The 10,630-nt window shown below is 41.3% G+C and overlaps 1 protein-coding gene across 6 annotated transcripts in view; it reads left to right on the top strand.

Moving 5' to 3' along the window:
• Positions 1 to 1,769: 1,769 nt before the first annotated feature.
• The window catches only part of LOC103385810 (inter-alpha-trypsin inhibitor heavy chain H3-like), an 11,220-nt gene continuing 2,359 nt past the window's right edge, over positions 1,770 to 10,630 (top strand). For 3 of the 6 annotated variants that reach the window (XM_025060372.1, XM_008319800.3, XM_008319798.3), the window contains exons 1-16: positions 1,770 to 1,928; positions 2,851 to 3,011; positions 3,109 to 3,213; positions 4,043 to 4,205; positions 4,291 to 4,401; positions 5,080 to 5,208; positions 5,310 to 5,426; positions 5,513 to 5,681; positions 6,096 to 6,206; positions 6,397 to 6,578; positions 6,667 to 6,846; positions 6,927 to 7,048; positions 8,278 to 8,555; positions 8,757 to 8,795; positions 9,011 to 9,043; positions 10,213 to 10,257. In XM_025060372.1, the coding sequence (XP_024916140.1) occupies positions 1,857 to 1,928; positions 2,851 to 3,011; positions 3,109 to 3,213; positions 4,043 to 4,205; positions 4,291 to 4,401; positions 5,080 to 5,208; positions 5,310 to 5,426; positions 5,513 to 5,681; positions 6,096 to 6,206; positions 6,397 to 6,578; positions 6,667 to 6,846; positions 6,927 to 7,048; positions 8,278 to 8,555; positions 8,757 to 8,795; positions 9,011 to 9,043; positions 10,213 to 10,257 (2,017 nt within the window). In that variant the 5' untranslated portion in view covers positions 1,770 to 1,856. The remainder of the gene's footprint in view (positions 1,929 to 2,850; positions 3,012 to 3,108; positions 3,214 to 4,042; positions 4,206 to 4,290; positions 4,402 to 5,079; positions 5,209 to 5,309; positions 5,427 to 5,512; positions 5,682 to 6,095; positions 6,207 to 6,396; positions 6,579 to 6,666; positions 6,847 to 6,926; positions 7,049 to 8,277; positions 8,556 to 8,756; positions 8,796 to 9,010; positions 9,044 to 10,212; positions 10,258 to 10,630) is intronic. The other 3 variants (XM_025060373.1, XM_025060371.1, XM_017036468.2) reach the window with 1 other exon arrangement.

The following is a 10,630-nucleotide window of genomic DNA, read 5'->3' as shown; positions in this document are numbered from 1 at the left end:
ATCTTCTGGCCTTCAGTTCTCCCTCCTCTCACTGATTTTCCCATTCATTTCCACTGTGTCCAGACCACTCACTGCTGCTGACTGACTGAGGTTCTAAAAAAAAATCTGAAAACTGAATTTTTTAGTTCCTAAATTTGGAACAGAGGATCTACATTTGTAATTTCTAGAGAAGAAATAAAAGAATATGCAGGAATTTTTGGGATAAACAAATTAAAAAAAAAAAGATTGTTTGACTCAAAGTCTCAAATACTTAAATATATCAAGTCCCGGTACAATCCCCTAGTGGGCAGAGGTTGAATTGTTGGAAAAAAAATTAAAATCAGTACAGCGCTGTAGAATAATGATACAGTATTGTCAAACAAACAAAATATATATAAATATGTATTTACATATTTATAACCAACTCAAATCCCAACAAGACTTATAGAAACGGACGGAACAATCTAGAACCCCACGTTCCATCCCTTGACATCAGTTCTGGGTCATATTCTCCTCCAGTGGTCGAGATATTCATTCAACATTATCTTTAATTCTGACCATGACATTTTTGTCTCCAGCTCGGTAAAAATAACAGCCTTTAAATCCACATTGATCCTGATTTACCCCGGGCCCAGTGAGGACGACGGGCCACAAATGTTCAACCACCAAAGTTCACGTCTCACACGGTCATGTGACTGACACTGAACTGAATGTTAATCTTATTATTGATATGATTGACTTGAAGTTGAAGATTTGATCAACAAACACGAACACTGTCACCGTTTTAGTCAGTTCTCATTCAATTTTTGACGCTTTGTGACGAAGTCGTTCTAGTGACAGTTCAGCACAGAAGACATGTCCAAAATCACGTTCTTATTGGACTCCGTTCTGGTCGTAGAGGCCAATCATTTCGTTAATCATGACCTCGTTTATTTCCCTGTTAACGTGTTCTGTTTTGGTGCCTTTAAACATCACACCACGCCTGTGATTTTTTTAAATTTTTTTTTTTTAAACTCTTGCTGTGAAAAACCAGTTGTACATTTGCTTTGCCTGCTGTATCTCCCCAACCCTGAACAGTATTCTTTCCAAACAGCTGTAAATGCTCCAAGGCAGTGATAATAAATCATTTTTGCTCGACAGCAGTCGGTGTTGTTTGTCGATTAGCTGTACACACCGATAACTGGCACAAAATATATTAAAAAAAACACACACACACACTGATACATTTTTACAAAGGAAACGTTTTATTGTGTGGAAAAGGTCAACTTAAAAAAAAAAAACTGGTACGTACACCGAGGGGTGCGCAAACCCCACTTTGAGAACCCCTGTTGTAAATTCTACTTGAAAATAACTTTACAATTTTTTTTTTTAAATTATATAAAATTGTTGGTAAGGAAATAACGCTGGGGTGACCGTGGCCAAAACTTGGGTAAGGCCCCACCTGGCACATGGTAATGAGCAGGAGGGACAGACCAGGTGACGGTGGTGAAGCTGATTACAGGGAGAGGCCGACAGCAGACACCAGCCACCGGCTCCACATGTTTGACTCCAACTTGATTCTCAGATTTGAATCCGTAAATTAGAGGTTTTTAAACTTTTTTATTTTAAAACCCCACAAATGTGGACTTTGGACAGTTTTCAGTTTTCAGTTAGTTTAGTGTAAAAGTTGTTGATGTTAAACGTTAAACATATCGAACAGTTTATATATTTCGTCAGTGTTTTCCTGTGTGGGAGTTTGTTTGTGGGGCAAGAGGGCAGAGGGGGGAGGGGTGGGAGGGAGAAAAGCAGGTTTTTAAAGTGTGGTCACGTATTTGTCTGCTTGACATTTCATCTTCTCTGGTCGGTGGGAGCCGGCGGTTCTTCTGGGTAGAACCATCATGAAGAACATTTCATTAAAAGTCTCGTTCCTGGTTCTGCTGCTGGGTTTGGTCGACGCTCAGCCAAAAAAGGTAAGAAAACGAAGAAATACAAATGTCCTCAATATAATTGGAGCGAGTGAACATGGAAAATGATGAGCTGCAGTGACACGGTCTGTCCTATAAACGACCAGCGTTGAAACGACCAGCTGTGAGTGACATCATCAGGAGTCACTGTAAAAGAAAAAGTAACAAATCTTATATTATCGTGTTCAAAGATTAGTAAGTAAGTTTGTTAGTAAAATGTATCCTGTTGTAAAGGTGCTAATACACGTAAATTAGGGATGTCCAATAATATCGGACGTCAGATGTTAGCATAATTATGTCATATCTGTAAGAGTCGTTATCGGTTTTTCCTTTGATAATGAAAACCTGATAACTCAATGCCTGGGTTTCATCAAATAATGTTTGACCTAAAAATTGTTTTGGGGGAAAAACGGCTGTATATGAAAGTGAAAGACACTAGATGGCAGCATTGCAGATCATTTTATTAATGTATTTTAATTATGCAGAATGTTGGTGCCAGTAACTCAGATCATTTTATTAATCTATTTTAATTACGCAGAATGTTGGTGCCAGTAAAGATAATTAAGAATCACTGCTTTGTCCAATCACTTTAGTGAGCAGACAACACTTCACTTCCTTTACCACCAGGGGCACCACTGCCCCGCTGTATCTGTATCAGTTGATATCAAAATCGGAAATGAAATGTTTGGACAATATCGACATATCAAATATCGTCAAAAAGACGTAACTAACGTAAATAATAATATTAGACACAAAGACAGCGTCCGAGTGTCGTTTGCCTAAAAACGCTGTAAACAACAGGGATTGGGTGTTTCCACAGTCAGACCAATGGGAATGTAACGATTTTTTTTTAATCCGATCTTTGGTCTGAGAACGATGTCGTCATGTTTGACGATGTTGTGAAATGTTTTCTGTCGTATTTTCTCAGAACAACTGGGACATCTACAGCTTCCACATCAACTGCTCCGTCAGCGGTCGCTACGCCACCACCCTCATCGCCAGCCGCGTGGCCAATCGGATGAATGAGTCCAAGGAAATAGAATTCCACGTCCGGATTCCCAAGAATGCATTCATCAGTAAATTCAGGATGTAGGTGAAGGTGTAGGCACAAAAGAATCAACAACATCAACGTCAATGAACTGGAAGTACAAAGAAGTATGTGTGTACTACGTGTGTACTTCCTCAGGTTCTTGGACGGACAGTACTACGATGGTGCTGTGAAAGCCAAGGAAGAAGCCCAGCAGCAGTACACCGGGGCGGTGTCCCGGGGGGAAAGTGCCGGGCTCGTCAGGTGGATGTTCAGATTTTTTGTTTTTGTTTTGAATTCTTCTTTTCTCTCTCTGTTGCTGATGAGTTAAAACCAGTTATTTTAAAAAAAAATCTTTTGATAAGTCCGTCTGCAGGATTTTCCCCTTTCAATTACACTAAAATACACTACATTCCAGAATGTTCTTCTGGCCGCTCCGCCCTGTCAAAGCCTCTGTAATTCTGCGCTTCATTCTGACGTTCTGTAGCCGTGGAAACTGAAACAGATCTAAACTTCTGTTTCTTTTCTTTTCTTTTTTTTCCCGAGTCAGACTTCCACTAAAAACACGTGTCCTTATTATCAGTGTTAATTTGATTTCAGTAACTTTTGTCAAAGACACCGTCTACTAGCGTCTATTATTTCGTGCTAAATGTTGATGAAAAAATTAACTGATGTCTTAATCAACAAATAATAAACCAAGAGACGTACAATTGACGCAAATTTCTTCAAAATATCAAAATAAAACACCTTTTAGATCAGTCTTTTAGATTATCCTTAAATGAATAAAGTAAAGGGATTTGACTGAATTCTCTTTGAATGAAGTAAATTAGTGAAGCTGAAGTACTGTGGCCCGGTACCAAATGACCGACGGACCAGCACCGGTCCCAGGACCAGAGGTTGGGCAACCCTGATGTAAATGATTGAAATTAGTCTAGAAGAAGGGACATATAAACGGAGATGACGAAATCAAATTGGTTTAGTATGAAAATGTTTTTTCCAATCATCGAAACTAGAGTAAAAAGTTAACCCTCAGCTGTAATCAATGTTTAGAAAAACAAAAACCTCAGACGAATGTTGTGTGTCGGTGCTGCAGGGCTGTGGGCCGGACCCTGGAGGAGTTCAAGACCTCGGTGAATGTGGCCGCTCACCAAAAGGTGACGTTTGAACTCACCTACGAGGAGTTGCTGAAACGCAAACACGGCAAGTACAAGGTACAAATCCACGCCCAACCCATGCAGCCGGTCAAAGACTTCAAGGTGAGTGTCGGCCGCTGCGCAGAGAAACACCAAACTGAGGCTGGAGGTCTGTTCACGGGTCAAATGTTGGCGTTGTCGTTCACAGGTGGACGTTTATATCAAGGAGAAAGAAGGCATTAATTTACTCCAGGTTAAAGGAAGTCTGAGCAGCAGCGGCCTGAACGACACCATCACCAAAACACTTGCGGACAAAGAGGTACGGCGAGCGACGACGCTAATCTGAACCGTAATGAGGTTAATTCGTTCCACAAAAGTTCGATCGTAATTAATCATTATAATGATAATGATAGAAAGTGTGTGTGTAATTTGGAGAGAAGGGGTAAATGTGTGTATAATGTTGGAAATACTGTGTGTACCATCTACTGTACATCATTCTTGAGCCACATTTACTCTAAAACTTAACTTATACAAAAAGTATAAGTAAATAAATATAATAATAGTCAGTTTAAATTAACTCACAATTTATAAAAAATATTGGCCTGTTTAGATGAAGAGAGCGCTGATTTAGTCGCAGGAATTGAAGAAAGACACCCACAAAGATCTTCAACAGCTCTAAATCTCTTTTTTAGTTTTTTAGTTTTCATAACCCTCTGCTGCCACCTAGAGACAGAGTGTTTAATTCTTCTGCCTGTCATTCACGCATTGACAAACAGAGAAAAATGAGTTGCAATCAATCAATAAATAATAGTTTTCAGACTAATACAAAGAAATCGGATCATTTTCCGCAGCACAGCTAACGGTATTATCATGGCACACTAGCGTGCCACGCCACAGAGGTTGAGAATCACGGCTCTACATTCTAATGTTCAGTTGATTTAATGAATACATTCGATCACGTCCTGTATCTGGAAACGTCCTCTGTGACTGTTCGCAGGCCTCGGTTCACTTCTACCCCACAGTGGAGCAACAGAAAACCTGTAGCGGCTGTGGAGGGAAGGGCCTGGACGGAGATCTGATCGTTGTTTACGATGTCAACAGAGACGAGCCATTTGGAGAAATTGAGGTTCGAGCAGCGATAGATGTTGATAAAGGAGAACAAGTTTTCACAAATTCTGAAAAAAAAAAAAAAAAAAAATCTAAATAGCGCCCTCTCTCTGCCACCAGGTGTCAGAAGGATACTTTGTCCATCACTTCGCTCCGTCCAATATTCCCCGCATACCGAAGAGTGTGGTCTTTGTCATTGATCAGAGCGGCTCCATGCACGGCAGGAAAATTGAACAGGTGATTGACCTTTGTCTGACCTCCGTGTGACCTTTAACACCTCCTAAGTGTGGGCACTTTGTGTTTGTTCCTGTCTCCTCCCGCAGACCAGGATAGCCTTACTTCATATTCTATCGGATCTGGCCGAAGAGGACTTCTTTGGTCTCATCTCGTTCGACAGTAGTATTTTTCACTGGAAGCCTGAACTTGTCCAGGCCACACCTGGAAACCTGGAGGACGCCAAGGCGTTTGTCAGAAACATTCGTGACAGAGGGGGTTAGCATTTTTCCTTATTGCGTTTGTTTTGCAATGTAGGCATTTGCACAGTTGATGGCAGTAGAATATGCTACCGTATGTTTCCATGTCAGAAGAACTAGGGATGTCCGAAAATATTGAATCGACCCATATTAGCATAATTATGTGATATCGGAAAGAATCGTCATGGATGGAGGTTTTCCTCCGATATTTAAAACCCAATAACGCAATGCCTGGATTGGACTATTGGATATCGGCAAAAAGTCAATATCGGACATCCCTAAAAGGAACCAGATACTGTATCGCTAATGGCGTCTTCTGTGTGGCATACTTTGAGTTGCATCCACATACTTAATAGCGCCTCTAGTGGCAGCCTGTGTGGACTGCAAAGACTCAAACAGTGAACTCCTCCATTGTATTATTGTTGTTATTTAGCCACAGACATTAATGATGCAGTCCTGCAAGGAACACGTATGCTGAAGGTTAGTTCCAGACCCGGGGTCGCGTCCATCCTCGTCCTACTCACTGACGGAGATCCAACCTCAGGTTAGAAATTTGGTTGTTGGTTGACAGATGTGCGAATCCTGCATCTCTTAAAAAATGTTCAAGATTTTAATATTTTCATGATAAGGATTTAGTCGCTGTGTTAACGATGACTCTGACGTCTACGATTTTTCTTTTTTTCCCAGTTATTTTTCTGGAGTTGTACTCACTCCTTGTCTGCCGTCTTTCGCAGGTGTAACTAATTTAGAAGTCATTCAGTCCAATGTGCGGGAGGCGATCGCGGGAAGTTTCCCTCTCTACTGTCTCGGCTTTGGTTTTGACGTCAACTTTGACTTCCTCAAGAAGATGTCCCTACAGAACAGTGGTTCCGCACGGAGGATTTATGAAGATTCTGACGCCGATTTACAACTGCAGGTACGATTTTCACTCGTTCCAATACCCACGTCCCCACGTGATTGGCTGGAGGTTCATGGAAACGTCTTAACATGTCACGCGTCCACAGGGTTTCTACGAAGAGGTGGCGACTCCTCTGTTGACCGATGTGACAATGATTTATGTAGGCGGGGCCAATTTGACCCAGACGAACTTCAGCCAGTACTACAACGGCTCGGAGATCGTGGTGGCCGGTGAGATCACCAACAACGACATTGAAACCTTCAGTCCTGGGGCTGTGGCCTTTTCTGTGAGTATGGACCCAAACACGCACGATGGCAGTGAATTTAGTGAGTGGTTTTGGAGACGTCTGACCTCTGACTTTGACAGAGAACCAAAAAAATCATCTTTGAAAAAGCAACTCCCATCAAGGAGCGACCTGAAGCCGTTTCTGATGTTCACATCCAGAGAGTTTGGGCTTTTCTCACCGTCAAACAACTTCTAGATAAAGAGTAAGTCTTTTTCTAAAATGAAAATTTCTTCGAAATAGCGCCGGGGCGGACTTTATATTTCTTTCGTAACTGTCAAATGTCAAAGAGGTCCATCAGTATAACACAGAGGCAGATCGTTTTGTAGAAGGACTAAGTGGACCATGGGGGGGCAGCATCGGTGACCCCAGCTCTCGATCATTGATTCCCAAAGACTGGTTTGTGACCCTCGGGTGGGTCGCAAGAGTTTTTTTTTTTTTGGCCGTCTCGTATCATGTTTCCCAGGAGTTTTACGACTTTAAAACTTTAAAAACTTAAAACTTAAAATATGGGTCCCCAGAAAATAAGTTAGTTATAAGGGATAAGTTATAAGGGAAACACTGCTCTGGATTAAGGTCAATATAGGACTAAGTTGGACTTGGACCAACAACTGCAGCTAAAGGGCAAAGCAGTTTGTTACAAATGTGACCGTTTTATCCAAATCTTTTATAGTAACTATGGTAATTGTGTAGATTATTGTCAGTCACAGACAAACATCATGTTAATAATGAAATAAATAAATAAGAAAGTCTGTCAGAGCTGAGCTGCAAAACATCTAGAACACGTGATACGACCAAGTTGGATCCATTAGATTTGACGATATCAACGAAGGAAAATATAAAATCACAAGATGGAAGCTGTAAATTTATGCGATTGAAGTCATAAGTTTATAAGAATAAAGCCATGATGGTGATGATGATGATGATGATGGTAATGATGATGATGATGATGATGATGATGATGAAGATGATGTGATGATGATAATGATGATGATGATGATGATGATGATGATGTGATGATGATGATGGTAATGATGATGATGATGATGATGATGATGTGATGATGATGATGGTAATGATGATGATGATGATGATGATGATGAGCCAAAACGTTGAAGTTCCACAACTCTCTCGTCTCACCAAAAAAATGCATGATATACTTTCATTTAGCTGACTTTAGCTAACTGGGGCAGTGGTGGCTTGGTGGTTAAGGAAGTGGACTTGGCTCCGGAAGGTTTCGGGTTCGAGTCCCCCAGCTGCCAAGTTTCCACTGAGGTGCTCTGAGCATGGCACCGTCCCCATACACTGCTCCCTGTTCGCTTTGGTGATGGGTTAAAAGCAGAGGTCACATTTGGTCGTGTGCAGTGGTGCAGTGGTGCAGGGGTGTGTCACAATGACAAGTGGTTCACTTTCTTCTTCCTTCGTTTGGTACAGACTTCAGGCGTCTGGGCCGGAGCGGGAGACAATCAAGAAAAAAGCCCTGGAGCTGTCGCTGATGTACAGTTTTGTGACACCGCTTACATCCATGGTGGTCACGAAGCCTCCAGGAGAAAACGCAGATGTGTTGGACAAACCTAAAGAGGACAAAGAGTCGCTTCACACACAGGGTTATTTGGCCCATTCCCCGCCGTACCCTAGCGGCAGATTTATGTTGACAAGACCAAGACCAAAAGGAGCAAAAGTCCATACAGCTCCTTCAAGAGGTTCGGCATGTGAGTAAAACACATCACAGAAAAGAGAAGGACGGTGGTGAATTTACATGATAAATCTGAGAAAGAATGAACGCGAAACGATCTGGTGTAAAGTTCTGTGTCTTCAGTTCTACGGTGTGAAGTTCACTGAAGACACAGTGCGAAGAAACAAAACACAATCTTTTACGATTAAATACAGGTTTTGTCTAAACTCCTTGACAGTTCGGCCTGGTCTGGGAAGTAGCCCGCCATCTTTGAAAGGTACAGAGTCACCGTCCTTTATTTTCACTATCTAACAGCTGAAGCTAAGAACAAATATGTGCTGAAAAAGGCCATGTGTGAACGTGACCTTTAAGTCCGTGTTAACTGGTTGACCAGGGTTAAAGTTGGACAACAGGAGAAAAACCAAATCATTTAAAATGTATAAAAAGCCATAACACAAGTCTAAAACGGATTTTATGTGATCTCTTTTACAGATCCATTGATGAGAACATATCCATCTCTACCAGGTACAAATATTCAATTTTCTTTATTTGAAATTTCACTGTTTCACTGCTGTCAGTTTCTGTTGTGTAACGACTAATGCTAATTTGTGGAGTGCCTCTAGTGGTGCATCCCTGTAAAAGTAGGTAATGTGTTAATTCGACGACATGATGAACTAAAAATTGTTATGGCAAAAAACAGCTGCAAGTATCAGTATTGGTTGATATCGGAATCAGAAATGAGGTGTTTGGACATCCATAAAACAAGTCTAAAACAGGTTTTGTATGATCTCTTTTACAGGTTTTACGAAACTAACTAGACAATCCTGTTCCTGGTAACATTTGTCAATCATCAATTTTCTTTATTTGAAATGTCACTGTGTCACTGCTGTCAATTTCTGTTGTGTAACAGAAGCTAAAGCCTAGAACAAACTCAAAACCAGTTCATATTGACAGTCAGAGTCTGAGACAAGTTGAAGACAGAGTTAACTGGTCAACCAAAGGTAAAGTGGGAGGACTGTTAAAAAAAAAAAAAAAAAAAAAAAAACCGAAGAAAACAGAAAGTGGGAAGAATAAAACACAATGCAGAAAGCTGGGGCACTCTGTTGAAGCCGGGACTTGAACTAGTGACTGAGTACTCAAAAGATAATCTGTCCTAGCTGGGGCTTGAACTACTGACTTCATAGAAATCAAAGGCAGTCTTCCCTAGCCAGGACTTAAACCATTGCCTCAGGACTGAAAAGGCAGTCTGTCTTGGCGGGGTCTTGAACTAGTGAGTAAGAACTCTTAAGGCAATCTGTGGTTGGTACCAGTGACTTGTGTTAGGAACTAGTGCTGTGATAACCACCTCAGTCAGAACCATAGTGTAATGGTTAGCACGCCTACCTCTGCAGCAGGAAGTTCTGGGTTCAATTCCCAGAGGAACCACATGCTTTGCGCCTGCCATGGGGCAGCCTGTCACAGCTGAGCTGCTGTTTTAACAAGAATGGGTTCAAATTGTTATTATTATTATTAATACCATGTGACCATGAGGCCAGTCACATGTGTATATATTTCCAAACATTTGTCAGATTGGTTCTAACAGGGTGTCAGAGAGGCATGGCACGACTCTTATTTTATTTCTCTGAAAATAAGACTATAAAGTTGATTGAATAACCTTGAAGTCTGTAACAGGTTTTGTGTACATTTTTTCACAGATCTATCGTATGGTAATCTTCTCCAAGTTGTCCAGCCTCCAATAGGTACTGCATCCATGTCCTTTATTTACATTTTCACTGTGTAACAGATAAAGCTAAGAACCAAACCTTTGCTGAAAACCTCTGGTTCAGTGGTTTAGTGGGATGACCATTTGATCACTCAAAAAGAGAGAATGTAAAATACATTGCAATAAGCCGGGACTGAAAGTTAATCTGTCCTAGCTGGGAATTGAACTATTGACTCTGGGCTGGCGGGGTCTTGACCTAGTGAGTAAGAACAATTTGTCCTGGTTGGGTTTGGAACCAGTGTTAGAAACTAGTGCTGTGATGACCCGCTGCTGACTACCATGTGACCATGAGGCCGGGACTTGAACAAGTGACTATGTACCCAAAAGATAATCTGTCCTAGCTGGGACTG

The sequence above is a fragment of the Cynoglossus semilaevis genome, chromosome 11 (assembly GCF_000523025.1).
Source record: "Cynoglossus semilaevis isolate Cse_v1.0 chromosome 11, Cse_v1.0, whole genome shotgun sequence".
Taxonomy (NCBI): Eukaryota; Metazoa; Chordata; class Actinopteri; order Pleuronectiformes; family Cynoglossidae; genus Cynoglossus; species Cynoglossus semilaevis.
Note: the sequence above shows the minus strand (reverse complement) of the source record. Positions and strands in the feature narration are given on the sequence as shown.